The sequence below is a fragment of the Pelobates fuscus genome, chromosome 12, assembly GCF_036172605.1.
Source record: "Pelobates fuscus isolate aPelFus1 chromosome 12, aPelFus1.pri, whole genome shotgun sequence".
Classification (NCBI taxonomy): Eukaryota; Metazoa; Chordata; class Amphibia; order Anura; family Pelobatidae; genus Pelobates; species Pelobates fuscus.
Genome location: NC_086328.1, coordinates 26,928,614 through 26,953,425, shown reverse-complemented (window position 1 = coordinate 26,953,425; position 24,812 = coordinate 26,928,614). Strand labels below are relative to the sequence as shown.

At 36.2% G+C, this 24,812-nt stretch overlaps 1 protein-coding gene across 1 annotated transcript in view; it reads right to left on the bottom strand.

Annotated features, from left to right (window-relative positions):
• CDH8 (cadherin 8) overlaps positions 1-24,812 on the bottom strand; it is a 314,476-nt gene that overhangs the window by 86,186 nt on the left and 203,478 nt on the right. Inside the window, exons 5-6 of the mRNA XM_063438477.1 lie at positions 19,543-19,710; positions 6,624-6,811 (exon numbers count right to left, since the gene is read on the bottom strand). Of these exons, the coding sequence (XP_063294547.1) occupies positions 6,624-6,811; positions 19,543-19,710 (356 nt within the window). The remainder of the gene's footprint in view (positions 1-6,623; positions 6,812-19,542; positions 19,711-24,812) is intronic.

Genomic DNA, 24,812 nt, shown 5'->3' with positions numbered 1-24,812 from the left:
CAACAAATTTATCTCAGAGTTTGAAATGGGATCATAAAAGCAAAATCAATTTTTTTTCTTCTCACATATAGTAAGTGTGTCAAAAAAAGATAAATACAATTGATCAAATAGCTAGCTTATATATATTTTTAAGATCCTGGTTGTATTACTAGTATTACAATTTAATAAAAAGTGGCAACAGAATGTAAAAAGGATGTTGCATTTGAGCATAATGCGCACATACAGTACAGTAAATACTATTAAAGTATATATATATTTTTCAAATACTGGTATTTAAAAATGTTATAGCTGCTAGCGATTAACAAACTTGTGAAACTCCTATTGTATTATACCATTGAAAAGGATGTATAATAATCCCTACAAATGTGCATTATCATATTTGCCATATTTTATTGTAAGTTGGAAATGAGAACCTGAGCTGTTGTGGCTTAGTTAACAACGTTGTTAATCAAAAAATAAAGAATTAAAAAAAAAAAAATGTTATAGCTATAACAATCTCCGGACTGCTAATGTAATGCTAACAGTAAAAAGGAGTCCATTCAATCCTCCCCCCTTCCTGACTGTAGGGGTTGTATGATCCATTCAAACATCCTTTACAGTTTGGAAGCAGAGGATGAGCAGATGTTTTCAGCAAGTTTCCTGGCATTATATTACTGAATAGTGGCACCGGACAGAGAAATGTATTGCTCTGTAGGCTGGTAATCATTCATAGAATGTAAATAATGGTGGGTAAGGTTTTATGGATTAAAAAAAAATTCTGCAAAGTAAATGAAAATTTAAATTGTATACTCAGCTATAGAAGTGAAGTGGCTAAGGGGGCAAAAATACATCATGCGGAATGACAAAAATACAACAGGTATAGATTTTAATATTTCTGGATTTCAGATAGATTATTATTATCCAAATTAAGTTCTTCTACACAAGAATGGATATTTCTTAGGATTTCAGTATTTGTGATATTTGAAATCCTTAGGGACTTTTGTGGTACACTACATCCCAGGCAGGAGATAAATGAGTCACAAAAGTTGAATCGTTGAGTTCTGGTTACCCAAAACTCTTTGAAAGCAATAGATGGTCAGAGAACCATGGGAGTTGTAGTTCAGCAACATCCGGGGGCTAGTGTGAGATGCCTGGTGTAAATAGTCTATCAACCAAGCTGGCTTAACTTAACTTAAGATGTCTTAATAAGTAAAATTAGAAATAATCATGTGGGTTGCCAAGGTTAGTACTCAACGGTTTTAAAGATGGCACCCATACAATCATGGATAGTATTTAACATGCTGAAATCTGAAATAGTAAAATCAAGTTTGTGAAAAGCCATTACATGGAAATAAGCTGAAAACCTGGATAAAGGCTTGTAGAAATACAAAGCATGAGTGTCTGGACAAGTGAAAAGTACCTTCATGTTTGCCTGATAAAGATCTGGTTGTAGACGATGGGCAAGAATGCGTAGATGTATCACATAGAGCACGACATAGTGTTTGTGACATAAAGACATTGGCAAGCTGCATCTCAAGTGTGAACATGTTAGTAAATGAATAAGGCTAGTTGGTGTTGAGGAGGTTGAAGACAAGCAAGGATGACCATAAATGTAGTATATTCTGCTGCACAAATGTGACACGAACTAAATGGAAGTGTGATATTATATTCTTCTGGCTTGTAAACAATGCTTGTTTGTAAAAGCAGACAAAACACAAGGTGTTAAAGGCATTCAAATAAAGGGGGGCTTTAAAGGGGAGCTGTCACTACTCAGGATTTTTAATATTATGTTTACTTAGCCCCTATATTAAACAAATATATAATGACCAGGTGTAAAAAATAAAATCAAATTAAGACATTCACACGTCTTTGTCCTGCAAGTGGGATCCTCCATCTTAGCCCCTATCACTCATTTTTCTAAACTTAAACCTTTGCACCCGGCAGTCAGCACAGAGAAAGCAATGGGAGAAAAGGGGAAACAAAACTATATTTCTGTTTATCCTCTTCATTTGCAACATTTGCCCTGGCTTTACTATGCCTGATGTAGATTGTAAAGTAATTTTAATATCTTAAAAATACATTTAAAAGAAAACAGAGCATCTCAGGAAAAAACGATTAGCACAAGTTGTAGGTGATTTTCAATGTTCTATTAATCAATGTAAATTTCAGAATGACAGTTCTCCTTTAAAAAAAAATTAAGACCATATATATATATATATATATATATATATATATATATATATATATATATACATACATATATATGGTGATTAATATTAAATAGATCATTTTACTTAATGCTAACAGTTAAGTCTGGTGTGTCTCAACAGCTCAACAGCCGAGAACATAGTTATTTCCCAGCATGATAATATTCAGTAGAACACATCAAACTGTCTCTGTGTTTTCTAAATGGTTCGGAATTTTGTAAGATCTTTTTTTTAATACATTTCAAACCTACTGTTTAACTTTCATGCATCTGACAAATATGCTTCCACACGAATCCCCTCCCATTTCTCTGTTACTGTACCAGTTATAAAACAGGTCACGAGGCACAAGCCCACTTCCATTATGTCTTTGCTGTTTAAATAGACAACATATGTTTCTCAATAGCTGTGACACCGTGAAAGTTGGCTGCAAGCAATAAATTTAATTTTTCACCAATGTCCTACTTTTACCACTTTTACTGCTAGAATTGACACCATCCTACCCACACACATATGTATGAATGTATATGTATATTATATATATATATATATACATATATCTTGTTAACCACTTAAATGTTTACTCCAAGCCCCATGACCACTACAGTAATTTGAAGTGGTTATGGTGCCCAGAGTCTGTAAGTTTAGATCTCCCTCTTATGCTCCTGTGCTGGGCAGCTGAGAAAGCCCAGCGCCAATCACAGTTGGTAGGGGGAATGCAAGGAGACTCTGATGTCACCTGTAGACTTAGGGCAAACCTAGAATCACTGCAACTGAGTGCTCGCAGGTGATTCAAATGACTTTGAAGGGCTGTATGCAAAGCTCTCTTTGAATGCTGTAAACATCTCATCTGTCAGTCTAAGGCCAATAAACATGAGCCCAGCTTTCACAGGAGAGCCACAGGCATTGATTGAAACCTTTCTCACTCCAAAACTGCAAGTCATTCCATGCTGTCTTAAAGCCTAGTCAGTGGAGAATGCCATGGGCCATTCTAACATTGTGTAGTACATACACAAAGAACTTTTAACCTTGTAATAAACCATTAAACTATTCTGTGGCTCTCTGTGTTGTTTGCATGTTATTATTATCAGTGAAATTCATAGTATGTGTCTGTGCAAGAGAAGGGAAAGTTCACAAAGTTCAAGTTAATCTCATTGAAGTGCACATTTTTTACTTTCTATTTTTATTTCGGGGAGGACATTTTTGCTCACATATAAAATTACAACTTTGCCTCTGTTAGCATAAATTATGACCCATCACGCAGTGTCTAAGTTAGTAAATAAAAGCTCTATAGACATAGGTGAAAGTTAAGTATTACAGCACCAGAAATACAATAGTCTGAGACAAGCCAAAGTCAGGGATACAAAACGAGACACATACGAAATGATAAGCCAAAGATTGAAGATAATAGAAAGAAGAATAGTCAAAAACAAGACAAGGTCAGAATGGCCAATGTATAATACAAGATAAACGCGCCCTAAGATATCCAGAAACTAAACTAAAATTAGTTTAAATTGCCCTAGAAGGTCATTTATTGGTCAGTTCTGTTTATGTGACACCAAAATGTGCATGTGTGCTAGCGTCCAACCAAACCTGAGTAAGAGATGGGGCAGCATAAGAGATGGACCAAAGCAGCATTCACAACTTGGTAAGGGGCTGCTAGGGGATGTTTATGGCACGGCCATGCTGTCTACCATGTGAACATGCTGATTTGGCGCCATAACACCCACAATGTTTTTTTAATTCTGTATGGGCATTGTAAGGAAACATGTCTCTTATGTTGCCCAGATTAAACATTTTGGTGCAGCACAAAGAGTGGTATTTGATGTGGAATTCACTGTCTAGAGAAGTTATACATCTAAATAAAATAAATTACCGTATATACTCGAGTATAAGCCGAGTTTTTCAGCACATTTTTTGTGCTGAAAAACCCCAACTCGGCTTATACTCGAGTCAGAGTCTGTATTATGGCAATTTGCATTGCCATAATACAGACAATGGGGCTGTGGGGGCTGCAGAGATCTTACTTACCTGTCCTGCAGCTCCTGTCAGCTCTCTCCTCCTCCGCACCGTCCGTTCAGCACCTCGGTCAGCTCCCAGTGTAAATCTCGCGAGAGCCGCGGCTCTCGCGAGACTTACACTGGGAGCTGACACAGGGAGCTGCACGGACGACGCGGAGGAGGAGAGAGCTGACAGGAGCTGCAGGACAGGTAAGTACAGCTCTGCCAGCCCCCCTCTCCCCCCCACTGAACTACCAATGACACTGGACCACCAGGGAAGGAGCCCCCCTCCCTGCTATGTATCAAGCAGGGAGGGGGGACGAAAAAAAATATAATAAAAAAAAATAAAAATGTATAATTCAGTTAAATATTAAATAATAATAATAAAAAATATAATATTAAAAAATAAAATAATAATTAATAAAAAAATTAATAATATATCAAAATGCCCACCCCCACCAACACATACACAAACACACACTGCATCACACACACTCACACTTCATTCATATACACACACACTGCATTCATACACACACACTGCATTCATACACACACACTGCATTCATACACACACACTGCACTCATACACACACTGCACTCATACACACACACTGCACTCATACACACACACACTGCACTCATACACACACACTGCACTCATACACACACACTGCACTCATACATACACGCACTGCACTCATACATACACGCACTGCACTCATACATACACGCACTGCACTCATACATACACTCACTGCACTCATACATACACGCACTGCACTCATAAATACACGCACTGCACTCATACACACTGCACTCATTATATACACACACTGGAAATAAATATTCAATTAATATATACGCACACACACTGCACGCATACGCGCACACACTGCACTCATACACACACACTGCACTCATACACACACACTGCATTCATACACGCACTGCACTCATACGCACACACTGCATTCATTATATACACACACTGTAAATAAATATTCAATTAATATAATTTTTTTAGGATCTAATTTTATTTAGAAATTTACCAGTAGCTGCTGCATTTCCCACCCTAGTCTTATACTCGAGTCAATAAGTTTTCCCAGTTTTTGGGGGTAAAATTAGGGGCCTCGGCTTATATTCGGGTCGGCTTATACTCAAGTATATACGGTACTTTAAAATGTGACTATTCTTCCCTCAAAAATGAACACACAGTTGTGGAAAAATGAATAAAAATTCAAATTTAAAAAAAAATAATTTACACACAGGGCATTATATATTAATATGGACATTCTTAATATAAGTAATTTGTTTTTGCTTTTTTTAATCATGAATATTTTTTCGGCCTAAAAATTGTAAGAATAGTTTGTTGTTTGTGAAGATTTTTTTTTGAAGATTAAAAGAATTCATTATACGTAAACCTGGTGCTCTAATAATACATGTAAATTAAAAAAATATTTTTTATAGTAATTTCCCTACCAAAACTAAATGTTTTGGGTCAACCTTGATCTATTGTCATGACACATTCTAATATAAAATAATAATAACAAAGTAATGTAATAAAAATAGAATGAAGCGTCATATATGATATATTACAAAATCCCAAGCAAACTTGAATATTGATCATTGAGTAACTTTTTTCTCTAAACTCGGCGGGGTAATGATCTTTTCAATGTGATTTAGTATACTGACTCATCTGTTATAGCCCAGGGCTCTATTTTCAACGTCGCTGATTTGTGATTTTTTTTTCCAAGATACTCCGTGTAATGACTTTCTTTCTGCATTGCTATGTACACCCCATGAACATATCAATCTTTAATCTGCGCAATCCGCAATTCTTCTCTCTTTACTAATGAAAAATTTTCTTACCCTAATGCTTACATAATCCTTTCTAAGGTGCGCCATACATTTTGAAACTTACTACCAATTAAATATCAGTTACGCGAAATGAGGATGTCGGGGGGGGGGGAGGTTCTCTATAAATCTGGTTCCTCTAATGAACATTACTTGTGGTGATCCTTGCATGTAAGACAAGATAGGTGAAGACTGTTACGAAAATAAGTGACATGCTTGTCTATTATCATTAATTGGTTGACAGTTACCTCTTTTATGTGTTCTTTTTCAACAATGTTAACGGAACATCTACCTCAAGCTAGGTCTGCTACAAAAGGAATTTGGATGCCATTTCGATGAGAAGGATGCTGGCACAAAGCACCGTGCATTTATAAAAAGAATAATTTTAGGCTTAATTCCCTTTTATGATATAATAATTCTTCTTTCCACAAAGGGAGTATTATCTCCAGTGAGATTGTTTTGCTTCATTTAAGATATATTCTATGAATAATTATTATTTTATACATTTACAACAGTCACATTTAATTTTAAAGCTCCTAGAGCGTGTATAACTTAGATGAAAGAAATCGAAACTGTACATTACCTTTCGAAGTCGGATTATGCCATCCTGAGTTTGCGAGTCAGTGGTGATTTCGAAAATATCTCTTCCATCTCCATCAATAATGTCAAACGATGACTTGGCGTTGTCATCAATGTCTCTGTCATTTGCCCTTACTCTTCCAACTGGGTCTCCGAGAGCGATATCCTCTGGTATTACAAACTGATACTGACCTTGCAAATAAGGAAAATAAAATATTACAACTAAAGTTTAAGCTAACATCGATTTTTAGTATATTTCACATTCCTTGTCTATACAGATGTATTGTAGCTCCAATCAACTTCCCAGGAGTCCAATGGTATCCTCAGCAGTAGAATGTTAATTAAGCAGCTGTTCACAGTTGCAAAAATCTTGCAGCTGTTTTTCTAAATAATCCTGAGCAGCAACACAAGTTTAGCAACATTTATATGTGAATTCTGTGCAATAAAAAGAGAGGTAATACACATAAACTATGTTTTACACCATTGTTGAATATCTCCATCTATCTAAAAATGCAGTCTTCTCTTTTTACGACACCTTGACATTTGTTTTTAATTGTTTAATTACATGGGAATCCAATGGTAACTAATATAATATATATATATATATATATATTTTTTTTTTTATCTCCGCTTACATCCGTAGAGTTTCCCATCTGGTTTTACAGCAGAATATGCAGTCAATATGCTGCATGTAAGAATTTATTTTTGTAGTATTTACAGACTTGCAGTTTCTTTCGACTAAATCCAATTACACAACATGCACCAATGCCCTTAAGCAAGCTCCTCAGATGACTGAATGATGGCTCCTGCTCCCAAAATCTTTAATGCACTGATGAACAATCCCACACTCTCTTCTAAATCTCTTAGTAGAAGCTAATTAAAGCGCGTGTGTATATTGTAGGGTGAGATATCGCACTGTCCAATTAAAGAAGATTTAAGGTTCTCCTAAAACTACTATTTCAGTGTAAGCAACGACTTTCTTCTCATTCAGACACTAATAGCGCATCAGGAATAAAGTGCAAATAAGCCTCTCAAGATTACACACAACAAGTGATGTGCAGACATTTCTGATAGTTTGCAACTAGAATTATATTTCTGCAGGACTTAATTTAGTTTCATGATCATTGTTGCCTAATATTAAGGTACTCAAAGATAAGTAGAGAACTGGGATGTTATATTTAGAATCATTAAACTAAAAATATTGTAAGGCATTAGCTACGCAACAATGCTAATATATGTGTTAACGTGTGGTTGGGGTGTCGGCATTTGTTCTAAGTCAAAATTCTGTGCCATAATTACTTAAAGTGACCCACACTCTTGCTTACAGATTGATGCTGCTTCTACAGCAGGACTAATGAGGGGCTAAAAGCACTTTGCCCATTCATTTTTCACATTTGGATTCGTGGGGGCCAAGCAAATTCATGGTTCCAGGGCCCATTGGTTAGACAGTGAAGGTCACCTACTAGCTAATCCTGCTCTGTCTGTTAATATTGTATTATTTGTTGTGAAACATGTTTCAGTAACAAGAAAACTGTAATGTAGGTGCCCAGGAACAGTGCTCCTCAACCCTCTCATCAAGGCACACCTAACAGTCAATGATTTAGGGATCACCCGGGTGTGTCTAAGGTGTTTTTTAAAAAAAAACTAAAAAACTAAAAGCACTTTTTATTATTATTATTATTATTATTATTGCCATTTACATAGCGCCAACAGATTCCGTATTAGACTCTAAGCAGTTTTTTGTCTTTTTCTTAACACCTTAGATACACCCAAGTAAGCCCTAAATCCTGGACTGTTTGGTGTGCATTAAGACAAGGATTGAGGAGCACCGCTCTAGAACATCTGCTGTCTCTAAAGTGCCCCATTTGGTGCACTCTCAGATGCCTTAGGGGAAGTTTCAATATGCCACTATACCTCCCCACCTATAGTAACTAAGGGGTTTGCAAGATTTTGGTAAAATCCCAAATACTTGCTGTTGCCACATACAGAGATGGGAATGCACAAAACATGCAACAAGTGGGTGCCTTGCAGAGAGATTTAAAGAGGTAGGACTTTGGTCCTTCATAAATAACCGCAGCTATAGAAAGCAATTTCCTGATTATCATCCTTATCAAAGGGCACAATCTGAACACAAAAAAACTACTACCTAACACAATGATCTAGGCACAGTGGCGGAGGGCAGAGGATAGTATGTGATTAGGTTGTGTGTATATACTGTATAGACAAAACAATATATAAAAAAACTGGTATTTTTTCAGTAAATGTGTATTCTCCATATCACACTAAGCCTTGTTTGGTGTCTGTATAGGAGGGAAGTAGCAACTTTTCTCCAGACTGGAATCATGTCAACTAGTCTAGTGTTACTCAAGAAGGAAGAATGGAAGGTCCCTATAGGTCTTTGGTTGTACTGAGAGCAGGGAAGATTTCACAGTGAGAAAAATCTGAATGACGAACCAGGGTCTAGCCTCTTTTGTTCCAACTACCCCGAATTTTTTGAAGAGCTTGTCTATATCCAATAGAGAACCCTATCATGAATACTTTACAATGAAGTATCTAATCTGATGGCAGGCTTGTTTATCAGATCAATAATAGGGATGGTCACCTAACAGACTTCCCCGGTGTTTGTTAATAACAAAGCCATACTATTGTCTAATAAAAGATTCCACCTGAGAGGGAACATTTCACCAGCCCTATTAGCATATTTCAGTCAATGTGTCTATTAAGTAAATTGGAGGCTTGACTGAAGAGCTGGTTGAAACCTTCTTTTTTTTGAGACCGCAGTAATTGCCCCAGAGCTAGCATGTTACAAAAGTACTCATGTAGGAATCAGAGTAAACCCATACTAAACAAGCTAAAGGTTGTTTAAAAGCTGCTTAAAATAGTTCAGTTTACAAAAACAAAGAATAAGCTATATTGTATGATCATATCATGACTAGTTGTCCAATATATAAAATTACCAGCATTTTGGCAAGTCCTCACCTATTTTTTTAACTTGGCTGTTTACATAACTATTCTTCTTTCATTTACATATGTATCACCATTAATCTAGTTGTTGCTCTATGATACCATTTTAGATCTCAAGAGCCACTATTATTGTGGTGCTCAGAGACTAATTTACAAAATTACACTTTAGTATATTTTGGCATGTATATATTTTTTACATATCCTCTTTAGGATCAAACTGAATGACATAGTGACAAAAAATTTCATGATTTCAGATGAAAGAAAGAGAATCACTCTATAGAAATATTCTGTGTGCAATGTATCTTGCAAAACTAATGAATTAAAATGGCCCCAGTGGATACCTGCTACCTAATAAAAACAATCATTACAATATAGGTAAACACAGCACTTTCTTGTAAAAATGTATAAAATATGATTTTCTATAGAATTTGTAGATTAGAACGTGTCTGGTTTTAAAATATCTGAACTCAAGATGCCAGAGTTGGTTCACTATTTCATCACAGGTAAACTATGGCCTGCACTAAAAATGTATACATTTGTTTGGAGAGGAAAAGTGCATCTATTGTTTGTGTTTACTTAACCCATTAAGCACCAGTAATGGTCTCTATGTCATTAATCTGGTTCTTTAACACTCTTCTCAAACATGGAATTGTCTAACCCAGTGGTTCTTAACCCAGTCCTCAACTACCCCCTAACAGTCCAGGATTTAGTGATTACACAGTTGTGTCTAAGGGGATTTTAGAAAGAAAGAAAAAAACTTCTGACACAACAGGGTAATCCCTAAATCCTGGACTGGTAGGGGGTACTTGAGGACTGGGTTGCAAAACCCTGTTCTAATCAATCAAAGTGCTACTCTAAGTAGTATAACCACTACAGCTAGTTTTTGAGATGCATTTGATTTGACCTCCGCTGGGAGGAGGCTGGCCTGGCTCTGGATATCAGGTAAGTTAATTTGGTTTTTAAATACATATAACTTAAACAAATATAATTATTAAAAGTTACAGTGTTCCTTTAAATTGCTAGAATATTCCAATATGTGTTTCAGAACCAAATTCTTATGATGAGGTGATAGAAGTATAGGTGTTAATCCATATAGGTGTATAAAAAATGAATTGTCCTCTAAGTCAGTGTTTCCCAACCCAGTCCTCAAGGCACACCTACCAGTCCAGGATTTAAGGATTACCCAGTTTTGTCTAAGGTGTTTTTTCTTTTTTTTCTAAAAACACCTTAGACAAAACTGGGTAATCCTTAAATCCTGGACTGGTAGGTGTGCCTTGGGGACTCGGTTGGGAAACACTGCTCTAAGTAACTGCTGTGTCACCTTTAGCTGCAACAACAGCAACCAATTGAGCGTTTACATTTATTTGAGTTCTTGTTAAATTATATTTTGGATAAAAATCATTCAGTGTGACAAATATGGAAAAGCAGAGGAAATCAAAGGGGCACACTATTCCGCAGATGTTTTGGCTTGTATAAAACTATCCCATCCCATAACAGAAAGTTTGGAGAATGTTGAACAGCTCTTAATTTGTCCTCATTGTCCTATCAATGAGTTGATATGTTATTTTATATACATGTGTGTTTTATTTGTTCAGTTATCTCAAAAACCTAACCAAGTAAGCGGGTCATCATTTATTGTATATGACACAAGTGCAAATTAATTTGCTGTGATCCAAACAAGCAAATTTAAAAGACAACCAGGAGATATATTAAAGTACCCTGTTCTAAAAAGTCTTCCAAAATTTTAAAAGTGGGGGCCAGTCACTATAGAAACCCATGGAATGAGCCCTTACATTCAATAAGTGACTCAATTTTCAACTTTGTTATTTTCTCTATCAGTTATTCGAAAAAAGGTGAGAATTGTTAAGAATTCAAATTTAAGGCCAACATAAAAACTGACTTTGAGTAATTTTCCAGTTTGGTTACTTTTGCCCTCAAATTACAAAATACTTTAGTGAATAACCCTGTTATATCCCAGAAGCCCCTGCTGCCTGTCTCGTTAATTCACTTATAAATTCTATGATCGTTGCTGGTGAAACATTCAATCCCTAACACAGAGCCTGCCCTCTAGCACAAGTGAACCGAACATGTTTTTCTGTATGTTCAATTGTAATCATCACATTTTTTTTTTATTTGGATGGCAGCAAAAACATTAGAACAAAACAAAACTAAAGAAATGTGTAAATTCTACAAAAACACATGTGGTTTATTACTACTGAGCTACTAAAATAACTTTATCTACACGTTTAACCCCTTGAGCACACATGACATGTGTGACATGTCATGATTCCCTTTTATTCCAGAAGTTTGGTCCTTAAGGGGTTAAACAAAAATGTGGAACCCGACTTTGATTCTATTTACCAGCATAATTAAAATGCCACAGATAAATGAAGATTTCCAGTGTTACATATTAATCCAGAAAATGTTAAAATTGCATAGCCTCTTTTCCTAACAATTACTTGAGGGCCATGGTACTACTGCAACACACAACAAGAAATATTTATGTGCAAATCATTTAAGTAGCTGAGAGGCATTGCCTTAAAATATATGTTCTTTCCAAAATCAATCCTCATTATTTTTTATTTGTACATTGAATGTAAGTGCAAAATATTGAAGAAAAGCTCAGCTGGAAGTAGAACTGTTTTAACCTGACCAGCAAGACATAGATTGGAGCCTTAAAAGGAAGAATGGATTTTGGACAAGACATCATTAGTTTATAAGAAGCTTGCTTGTTTTCTCTCTTTTCCCATTTGTATGTAAGCTTTCCCTTATCCGTTCTGTGAAATTGCATTTGGGGGATAAACAGACAAATAGGGGGGGGAGGGGGTAGCATTTAATTGCATTTATTTGTGAATAACAAACATGATTGCCACATCTGTATGAATAAATCTGTAAGAATTTAGTTGTTGATATGGAAAAATGTGTTAACTTAGGCATGGTCAACCCGCTGGACGCATGTGGCCCTGAACCGCTTAATGCGGTCTAGTTGCCCCCAGACTGCCGAGCGGCGAGGGAGGCTGGAAGCCCATTACGGACTGTGTTCTTTTTCCACAGCTCCCTTGCGTGCACTGCAGAGTGTCAGCAGCTGGGATATGATGTCATCCTGGCATAATTATCACCACTTTGAACGCGAGGGGCCTATGCAGGAAGAGCAGAGTGGTCTCATCCCAGCGACAATCACTGGCCACCTGGGACAGGATCCAATCCAGCCTTCACAGAGCAAGGTGGGGAGGCTGGGTGGACCTCTAAATTGCAAAATTTCTGTGTATGAATGTGTTTTTGAGTGTATATGTATGTGATTGTGTTCATGTCTGTGTGTATATCTGTGATTAAGTGTATATCTTGATTAAGTGTATGTATGAGATTGTGTGTCGCTTTGTGATTGCATTTGTGTATGTCTGTGATAATGAGTATGTCTGTGCTTATGTGTATGTGTGTATTCTGTGATTGTGTGCATGTTTGTGATTGTGTTTATGTCTGTGATTGTGTGTGTATAGGTCTAGGATTGTATGTATGTATAGGTCAGTGATTATATGTGTGTGTATATTGGGGATTGTGTGTGTATGTGTATATCTGTGCTTATGCGTATATGTTTTGTATATAGCCACCTAATATTGCATCCTTAAATATGGCAACCACACGTAAGGATTACAATAAGGGATCTATCTACTAAACAATTGACATATCAAAATTAAGAAATTTTCTTTAACGTTTTATTATATAAATTAATTATATTATATATTTTATGTGTGGCCCAAGACAATTCCTCTTTGCACAATGTGGCCCAGGGAAGCCAAGAGGTTGGACACCCATGTGTTAACTGAATGGATAATTATTAATTAGCCTTAAATATTCTAGAACTTTCAGGACAGAAACCACTCTAATGTCGTTCTTCAATGTGTGGTTTTTCATTGAGTCTCTGTCTGTCCTTATACCAGGTTCCTTTAATCTTCCAAACTGCTTTGCTATCAAAGGGATTTTACACTGTTGTTATGTTGACCTTTATCTGCTGCATTGACTACATTTCTAAGAGGTGCATCTCTGGCCAATGAAGAACAAAGGCCTCCACTTGCTACTAGCTACTTGCTTGAGCTTGCTTGAGTATGGTCAACTTGGTTGTCCTACATGTTCAGGTTAGTTGCCGTCCTTGATATTTGAGCTTTGAGTTGCATCTCCTAACTATGATCTTATCGACCAAACTCTTTTCCTGCTCTTCCCTTTTTACTGATCAATGCTTGTTCATTTGACTATATATATATATATATATATATATATATATATCGGTTTATACTCTGTTCTTGTTGGACACCATGATTTTCATTTGGGGTGACTACTGGTGCTTCCTTCACCAAGGTTAATTCCTCTGCTCCTAGGTTCCAGAATATAAGAATTCACAGACACATAAACTACATGAGAGACTTTTAAAGTTACCTGGTGGCAATCTTTTTAGGACAAATGTTGCATAGCATCTCTTGCACACATAATTTCTTTGAAAAATGTTTGTATCTTTTGACATTAATTATCATTATCCTATCCAATTTCCCCAGACTTTGTATGTGCCATTTAAGTGTGAATTTCCAGCAGAGACAAGCTTTTTTTAAATCAGATAGTGAAATGGAAGTCCATCAGCTCTTTGCTGCAGACTAATATAGTCTTGCACTTTTTCTGGACATCTACATCACTTTTCATGATAGTATGTCTTCGAAGCATAAAAAAAAGTATATATCAGACAAATAATATTATGGGTAAATATTAATATTACAAATTCCAAAAATAGTTGCCAGGGTTAATTATACAATATGACTGCTTTGGTAACTTTAGTTCTTTATCTCGTGACAGAACTTGCTGGTTGATGGAATATGCAGGGATGTATTACGAGGCAAACAAGGCATTAGCCTTGGGCGGCAATTTCCAGGGGGTGGCAAAAAACGAGTTGTTTTAAGGGAGCCCAGGAGCTGGCTGGCAATCTTTGGGCTCCCCCAGGGCAGGCGGCCAGTTGTTTCCCAGGCGGGTGGCGTGGGAGCACTTTCACTTGAGCTCTCTCTGTTCAGTCCCTCGCACGACCCGCAGTAATGCCAGGAGTGGGAATATGATGTCATATTCCAGCTCCCGGCATCACTCTGCGGCGCGCGAGGGAGCTGAGCAGAGAGATCACAGCTCCCTTACTGAAAACTGCCCAGCAACCCCACTGTATGCCAGGTGAAAAATCCACCCAGCTATCCCAAAAGTAAGGAGGCTGGGTGGATTACATTTTTTTAAAAAAATTATAGTAATTGTGAGTGTTGGGGGAAATGTGTGTGTTTGTCAGTGAATGTGAGGAAGTGAGTGAGTGTGTGTGTCACTGAATGTGAGTGAGTGTCAGTGAATTTGAGTGAGTGTGTGTGTCAGTGAATGTGAGTGAGTGTGTGTCAGTGAATGTGAGTGAGTGTCAGCCAATTTGAGTGAGTGTGTGTGTCAGTGAATGTGAGTGAGTGAGTGTGTATGTCAGTGAATTTGAGTGTGTGTGTGTGTGTGTTTGTCAGTGAGTGTGTGTTTCAGTGAATGTGTGTGTGTCTGTCTGTCAGTGAGTGTCTGTGAGTGTGTGTGTCCAGTGAATGTGTGTATCTGAATGATTGTGCATGTCTGTCAGTAAATGTATGCGTCTGTCAGTGAGTGTATGCATTCTGTCAGCGTGTGTCTAAATGATTGTATGTGTGTCAGATTGTGTCAAATAAGTGAGTGTATGTGTGTGTATGTCAGTTTATCTGAGAGTGTCTGCTGGTCTGTGAGTGTGTGTCTGTCAGTAAAAATGTGTGTAAGTTAACAGGAAGAGGTGCGGCCTTGGCAGGAAGGGGCGGGTACATTTAAATTAGGGGTGCCCGAGATCTGTCATGCCTAGGGCAGCACTATTCTAAAATACACCACTGGGAATATGATGTAGTCTGTTGATTTGTTTATCTTATGCAGTTACATAGTTACATAGGCTGAAAATAGACATGTGTCCTTTAAGTTCAGCCTTCCTCGTATTTGTTTTTTGCTGTTGATCCAAAGGTGGTTTTTGCACGAAGAGCAGAAATCCGGGCAACAATTTGCTGGATAAACTTCCATGCATGCATTTAATTATGATTTTCTTTTTTTAATTGGGGCCTTTCCAAGCTCTTCACTTCTTCCCTAACCCAGACTTTCTGTGGCTGTCCATTCACAGACTTCTCAATGCTTCTCATGAGAAGTATTTGCAAGGCAGGAGCTCTGAGCAATTTCCTACCTCTTGAGTTAAGTACACTGAGCTAAACAATCAGAAAGTAACAGGGTGTAACAAGGTTCATTTATAAATGTGCCAGTTTCTACTGAAATCTACACTTTTTGTAAAGTGAAGAGGACTTAATCTTCACACATAAAGCACTTTAGCAATTGGCTAAGGGAGATCATCCACCTTTCATGAATGAATATAGGTCTTTTATACACAAGTATTGCACTGTCAAGTAGAAGAACCTGCTTTGCAATACTGAACAGCAAGAGGTTTCGTTACACAATATTTCTGGCAAGACACAATCTCAGTTTTTCTCCATATGTACATCAACTGCAGCTTCTTTAATTACAATAATCCGAATTTATGAAAAAGAAGTGTCACCTAAAATTTGCTAGTGTCAATGTTTTTGATGTACAAATAATGTAGGTATCACGTTCTACACTATATTGTCCTTCATCTTTTCTCCTGCGGCTTCCTCTGGGAAATCAAAGGGAAAAAAAAGAATGGAAAACAACTTCTGGATAGACCTCTGACTAAATTTTTAATATTACTGATTCACCTTGAACTGATCAGTGAGGAATAAAAGTTTTTGAAATCCATTGCTTTTGTCATTCGGAACAGAAATAGCGTCTTTGAATTATATGACCAAGTACATGAATACTTCTGATATGGAAATTTTGCTCATCTTTAGTATGTTAATATTTGTTGTACAAATGACTGTTTGCACAGACCCTGCAGCATTTATCTTGCCCAAAGTAATATTTAAAACCACTGGATCCTTTGTCTTCGGGAAAAAAAAATACATTTAAAATAGGACTCTACTGAAAATATCAAAGCGTGAAAATATGGATGTTCTAGATGGATATATGAAATTTGACCAAAAGTTTCTCAAAGAAATATATTACAGGTATGTATTGCATGTATCTACCAGATTAAATTGGCAGCTTGTCTCTTTACAAATAATGCAAGTGTCCACCATTCTCCAGCTGCTAAGAATTATGGGTAAATTTATGATAAATATAAATATGCTCTTGGTTATAAAATATGAATAACATATTAACACAATTGTAGATTTTTCATTCCTGATTAAATAAACAAAGCCAAGGATAGATTCTTGATGATGAACCAACAAGCACCGTACGTTCCACAAATACATGCATTAATGCATACATTGTGTACATGTTTATAACAATGATGTGTAAAAATATAAAATTATTACTATCATTATACTCTTTGGGTTATCTTTTGGGAAATAACTGATGTAAATGATTTATCTCCAGCTTTTATATTCATACAGTAGATTACTATTCGCATAATTCTCTCTTAGAAATTGAGAGATGTAGTCTGGCAACAGGACGAAGACGCTAAGGCTGTCAAACTAAGGCTATACAATTTTTTAATGGTTCTATAGCTATTCCATTGTCATAGTGATCACAGTTATATTAAAATAAGACATTACAAAACATTGTGATCCATGCTAATCTAATTCTACAGTACACAGTAGAGGGTCTTCATGTCAATATTTATGGGCCATCTATATTTCCATCCCATCTAAGAAAACATTGGGTATATTCATTAAAATTGCTCAGTAAACAACAATGCAATATTTAGGACAAAATAGTGAATTAGGGGTAAAAAATCAGAATTTTGTTTTTAGTAGTTAGTATTTGATCATATTTTAAAGTTCAGGTTAATTAGCTGTTCAGCGATTAAGTTCCAATTGGCTGCAAAGGTTCTGCACAAAACAGGTTTCTACCACATTGGTACGTACTTAAGAGAGGTTTGTTGTTTTTTCAATGTAGTGTGCATCAGGACTGTAAAACTGTGGTCTTTAGAGGTTGCTTAATTGCACTTCCAATGATTCTTTGGCCATCTATTGGATTCAAAGAATTCTGGTAGTTGTATACCATAAATACCTAGGGGGCCAGAGTTTTACAATTCCCAGGATATACTCAGATACACATGTATGTGCAATGATGATCAATACATTTTTCTGTTCATACCGTATTTTCAATTATATATTATATTTTAAATTAATAGTAATATCTTTTTTTATCGAACAGTAAATTCACTTCGCTTCATTACTCTTTTTACAAACAAGACACTGCTGCAACACATACATTTCTGGATTGGAAAACCAGTATTTTTTTTAACTAAATAAACCCTATTTGTTGAAGTAATTATGGTAATTTAATTGTCACGATCATTGCCCATTTTGTTTGTACACCATTGTGTAGCACAGTGATCGAATAATATTTTTGAGTGCACAGTCTACTGGAGAAACGCAATAACAAATGGGACATTTTAGAACCTCCATATACACTTATTCTTAATTTTGTCCCTATAAGCTCCCCGTTAATATTGCTTTACCCTCTCTAGATCAGCTCTCTGTCTCTATTTAAAGGCCCACACCACATCCTAAAAGCAAGGGCTTTATGAGTGAAGAGTATCCTATTTTAATCCCATTTTATAAAAATGCAGGTTTCTGTGAGAAACTATGGAACACTCCCTGTGGGTGGTTTGCTGCCTAATTCCATTAGTTCACCTCCACTAACGGAAGCTCTACTTGAGCACGACTGTGTCCTCCGACACAGACCTCAGATCAGCTCTTCCAGCACCTCCAGACTTCAGATGAGACGTGTAAGCATGACATGGTGCAAAGTGGTGCGAGCACGTGCACAAGGGGACCAATTCAGAGGCTTCTCCAGGGAAAAGCATTTTACAGGGAAAAAAGGGGAGGGCTTGCTAAGGCCTCAGTTCATAAGGTCTGCAGCTTTTGCAAGCTCTACTAAGATATACCCCCAATGAATACATCTATTAAAAATGCATGCATGTATTCAATGCGGTACATATACTTAAAAGTGATTATTATTTTTGCCATTTCGGCAGTAAAGTGTCCTTTTAAGCCCATGTCACCTAGTCTATTTCAGTTACCCATCCACATGTTCTCAGTTCACACTCTTTCCATATCAAGTCTTAATTTCTCTCCCACGCCCTTAAAAATGTCTACTCTTTATTAGCTATATTATAGTATATCCTTCTCCAATTCCCATTATCAGTCTCCTTCTCTCTCTGTGTCAGCTATTCTTACATCTTCCCATGCACTAAGCATACCCATCGCCAAGTTCCAAAATAGTCATATTTGTCAAATGTAATTATAGCTATTATTAGTGTAGTATTATTACACTACTGCTTAGTTACATTAATAATAGTATTAGCATGTTGAGAACAGGTTCAAACAGGGTCCTTTTAAGCACCATAATCACTACACCACATAGTAAGTGATATGGTATAGATAGCTTGTAGTTGCCTGACCTCCAGTTTGTGTCAAACCATTTTTGATCAGTTTAATGAAAACCTGGCTTCTTCTATGTACTGTTTTTAACCTATCAATACTGTCAAAAGTTGGACATGGTAATCTGGAAGTCTACTTTAGCACACCAAGCTGAACCAGAGTAGTTAGGATTTAGACATTAAGGGAGCATAGTTTTTTTTTACAATTACTTAGAAATGGGTTACACAAGCCAAGTTGATTGTGCCCAAATATTTTTTTTTGCCCATAATGACAATGATCAAGACAGAATTAAACAGAAACACGGACACAAGAAAATCATTTTGAAATGTAAAAAACTAATTGTTAGTTAAGATGTTTAACTTTTGTGCAATACCCACACTTTATAAATAGTATACAAACTAAGTTCTATCAGTATGAAAAACAAGTTTTACTTACTCATTGCAAACTTTGGAGGATTATCATTAACATCAGTAAGTGTAACTGTTACTGTAGTAGTCCCGGAAAGACCTCCCATATGTCCTCCCATATCCTTGGCTTGTATGACCACGAGATATTCTTCTCTGGCTTCTCTGTCCATGTTAGAAAGAGCCGTCTTTATAATTGCTAGAAAAACACAGACAGAAACAAACTATTTACATGAACAAAATCACAGCTGAAGTTTTCTTTTTAAGATAGGACATATAGTATCACGACAATAAAAAAAAAATCTAGAAATAAAATGTCAGATACATTAAATATTTAGTTGAAAAGTGCAACGTACAGTACTTAAAGAATTATTCCAACCACCATGATCACTTCTGATTTTAGAACTTGTCGTGGTGGTAGGAATCTGTATGTATAGTATTTCTGATTGAAACACGGAAACACATTCAGATTTATTTGCTCTTTTGTGCTAGGCTAGTTGCACCACCGGTACACATTACTTAGGCAACCAAAAGTTTATTATTTGTAGAAATCCCATCTATTGTCAACACGCACTGTGCGCTGGAGACAGACATAATCATTTGATATCTCCCCTCCTTCTCTCCCTCTATCTTTCTTCTATTTTTCCTTCCTCTTTGTGCTTCATCCCTGCCTCCCTGCATTTACAGTTGTATATATTTCTTAATTCCCTCCTTTGTCCACTCTCTCCCTCCCCTTCCCAGCTTAGAGTGCGCACATGTGTTCTAAGCTGGGGATATCAGTCCAATCAAATATTTTATTAAACCCAGTGAGGGAGGCACTAATATTGGATGGGGTGTGGAAACCAGCATTGGGAGCTACATGGGGAGCTGCATGCCAGGTTAGTTAATTCCTATTTGTCATAGTTAGGGGGACCTCATTTCCAGCATGGACATTCTAAATAAAAAAGGTTTGGAGCAATCTGTTAATAAAATAGATGTCTCCAAATCTTCTTAGAAAAATAAGGTTACACTTTTTGACAGCAATTCTGCTACTAGTACTAATAGTGTGTATATCAAAATCAATTAGATGTGCTCTTTAAAAGGGGGTAATTCTACAAAACAACACAATACACATCAGGAACAATACACATCAGGAACTCTATAATTAGCAATATGTAAATCAAATACACAAGCAACAGGATATCTAGCAAACATAATGATAAGAATGAAAATATAATAATCAAGGGAATTAATACAAGAGATATATGATTTTTTTTTTAGAAACATGCTTTAACTTGAAGAACCTGCAGAGATTAGACATTTTACGGATGTTGCATCATTGACCAAATGAAATAGAATCAACGATGAGGAGAGAGACAAGTCAAGATCCACTAATATTAACTAGTGCTCTTTAAAAGGGGGTAGTTCTACAAAACAACACAATATACATCAGGAACCCTATAATTAACAAAACAAAGCATTAATATGTAATTCTAATACACAAGCAACAGGATATCTAGCAAACATAATGATAAGAATGAAAATATAATAATCAAGTGAATTAATACAAGAGATATATGGTTTTTTTTTGGAGAAACACGCTTTAACTTAATGAACCTGCAGAGAGTAGACATTTTACGGATTTTGCATCATGGACCAAATGAAATGGAATCAATGATGAGGAGAGAGACAAGTCATGATCCTCTAATACATGTTAGATGAAGAGGTGTGATAAAGCAATAGAAAAAACAATGCAGGTGACTTTATAAACATATTATCGATGTAGAGTAAATATTATTATCTTTGTGTAACACATATTATTGATTACTGACAAAGAGTGATGTTGATTGATTTAAAGAAAAGCCAGTGGGACCTTTGATTCACTTCAGTGATCAACTTCAGTAAAGAGGTAGATTTGCAAAGAGTCCTTAAAAGCTTTGTTATGTAAAGATATTCTGATAGAATGATAGAGCTTGTGTCATGAGATGGGAGCTTCAAGAGAAAAAACTAATATTTATTATAGAGACACCATATTTTTCTCTATGTATCCTTGATGAACATCAGTTATACAAAGTGTTGTTTTTCTTCTTACTGTGATGTGATGTCCATAATATTTATATGTTTGTGAAAAGCAGTATTGCATACATGGACATATCCCCTTAGAACTTATAACTTAGAATAAAAAAACACTTATGTATGATTTGCAAAACAAAAAGACCACTATAATGTTTTTGATGTTCTGGAACGTTATGTGTAAATTAATATTTCATGTCAATATTTAAAATAAAAATGTTGTTTTTGTTGATTAATCTGTATGGATGGAAAAATATGTTATAAAATAATAAAGTGAAAGATTATAAAGACAATCTATAAAAGATATGTTTTAGATAAGAATGACACATAATGTATAATGTGAAGAACTGGCTTCCTCAAGCCTCTTTATTGATATTTAAAAAGGTGTTTAAAAGATATGCCACATCTGACGCGTTTCACCAGAGCATAGAAAAAGACTTACTCATAGGCATTAACAATACCAACCATCCTTCCCATCACTCTATATCCCAGCTAACTGAATACACCAGTTAACAATCACTCTTACACATAAAAGACTATAGAAACATTTTAAAGAAAGAAATTACTTTCCAAAAGACAAATAATATAAAAATGTAAAACAATGATAATAATAATAATAATAATAATAATAATAATACATCACTTAAATAAATATCAGTTATAAATATTGAATTTTTTCGATATGCAAGATTTAGGTTTTTTTTCTTGTGCTCTTAATGTGTGTTCTTGACATTTATGTATGTATATATACACAAACCTTATGCTATATTTACTTTTTCTACAATTATCCAGCTTTTAACTACCCTGTATTATCACATTCCCTTTGCTGTCACATTGCTAAATATTCTATGTCTCTCTCGGTCCATAACAATATCTGCGATCAATTGTTAAAATGTTGTAAAATGTTCTGAATAAGAAAGCTACATTAGAACATTTCCTTAAACTTAACCTGTCCAAAATAGAACTTCTTCTTGTGTTTTCTCCCTCAAGTGTAGCTACTCACCTGTCTCACTCCCTCTAAGTCAATGGACTACTATTATCTCTACCTCGCAGATTCGATGCCTAGTTGTTCTCTTTGACTCTAACCTCTCCTTCACACCTTATGACCAGTCGATCACCAAATCCTGCCACTTGCATCTCAAAAACATAGCGTGCTTGTCCATGCCACTATCCTCTCTTTGCCTTGAGTACTGCAATTCACTCCACAGTGGTCCTACGTGTTCCCAACTTCCGCATTACAGTCTATAATGAATGCGGTGGCAGAACTTATCTCCCTGTCCACCAACAATTATCATGCATCCCTCTCTGTCAGTCCCTACATTATAAGATATAGGGCTCAAGTTATTTTATGGTACTACATAACACTACTCCCACCTACTTATCCTCCCTAATACACAGGTATGTGCCACCTAGCCCATACACCCTGCTGATGATCTGCATCTATTCTCTGTTCAAACTCGCACATCTGCCGCCCACCTTCAAGAATTCTCTAGGGCTGCACCGCTCCTGTGAAACTTCCTTCCCTGCTCCGTTAGATTATCAGCCAGTCTCAGTTCCTTCAAAAAAATAATTAAAAACTCACTTCTCCAGGAGAGCATATCAATTAAACTAATATTATGAGCTTTCAATTCCCCACTATACCCCACTCCCTCTAGCATGTAAGCTCATTGAGTAGGGCCCTCAATCCCCTCTGTTCATGTGCATCCAACTTATCTAGTTACAAATACGTATCTGTTAGTACACCCATTGCACAGCACTGCAAAATTTGTTGACGCTTTATAAATAATAATAATAATATACATTGTCATTTTATACAATTTATATAATATCCACATGTTCCCACAATGTCCCATTTCTATCGATCCCCTATGTTGTCACAGACTGCTCCCTTGTTACATTAGCCATGGATCCAACATGGCCCACTTGGCTCAGAGATTTACACACACTTACAGTTCTGCCAAATAGTCTCTCTCTACATTCAGTGTTTACACAGCTGTTGGGGTTCACACTGGTAGAAGAGACAGGAGTTTGGAATATGACGATAGAGTACTTCATATCTCAATGCAAACAATATATTTAATCTTGAAGAATATAGAAAGCTAATAAGTCCGGTCAGACGTGGGGGGATAAAGTAGAGAAAAAGAATACAGCCACAGGAAGGATGGATAAGTGGATTTTATTCGAAAATAGAAGGTCCATCTAATAAAGGTTAAAGTAGATGTTGTGCTAAGAGCCTCCTATTGTTCAGTACCCAAGGTAATACAAGTCAATTCAAGTGTTTGCACTATGGCAGGAGAGATGTGGAGTGGAAATGCTATGATACAATGAACTTTACTGAAAGATTACAACAATCAAGCATGCGCAATGTGTAGACCATAAAACATAATGAAATAAATGGATGTATGCAGTAAAATAAGGTATTCTAGTTAACTGAAAATGGAATTTGATATTAAGAAAAAAATACCAACTGGCCTTAATTTCAGAGTTGTTAATTTTGCCTGAAATTTATCAAATTAATTTTCAATGTACTGCTTAGTGATCAAATCCTTTGTACAAGATCCAAATCAGCAAATCACTAATCAGCAACAGGGTTGATTATTTTGCATAAAGCAGTGCTGTCCATGGGTACAATTGGTACAAGTAAAAAGACAACGTTACAATACATCTAAGAGACAATAAACAACTAACAAATACAGGGGGAGCTGAGGCCCTTTTCCTGTGAGATAGGAGGGGTTAGAAACAGGAGGCAGGGACAGCAAATGTGAGAATGATGCATATACAGAGTGAGATGGGAGGATTTATTGGTTAAGTGGAATGCGTCAGTTACTGAGTGGAGTGGTACGCTTCCCTAATCAAGAATGCCATTAGGTAGTGTTTAAAGGAAGGCAAACTTGGGTAAAATTTGTCAGGGAAGTGCGTTCCAGAGGGTTGGTGCTGCCTGAGAGAAGTAATTGGGATGGCTGGTTTGTTTTCTATTTTAGCATGTATTTGGACTTCTAGAACATTGTAGTAATTGTCAGAGAGCTTGGTATATTTACACATATGTTATGAATTAATTTTGTTCTTACTTTTAAATACGATTTAGTATTACAAGAACACATTTTGAATAAATGCCTTAATGTATTTCTTGATAAATTAACCTCTTAAATTATGTAATAAATACAGATAAAGGATTTATCCAAAACACACAATGTGGTGCTACTATCACCTCTGTGGGTCACTCAACCACTAGTGAAAACAAAATGTACA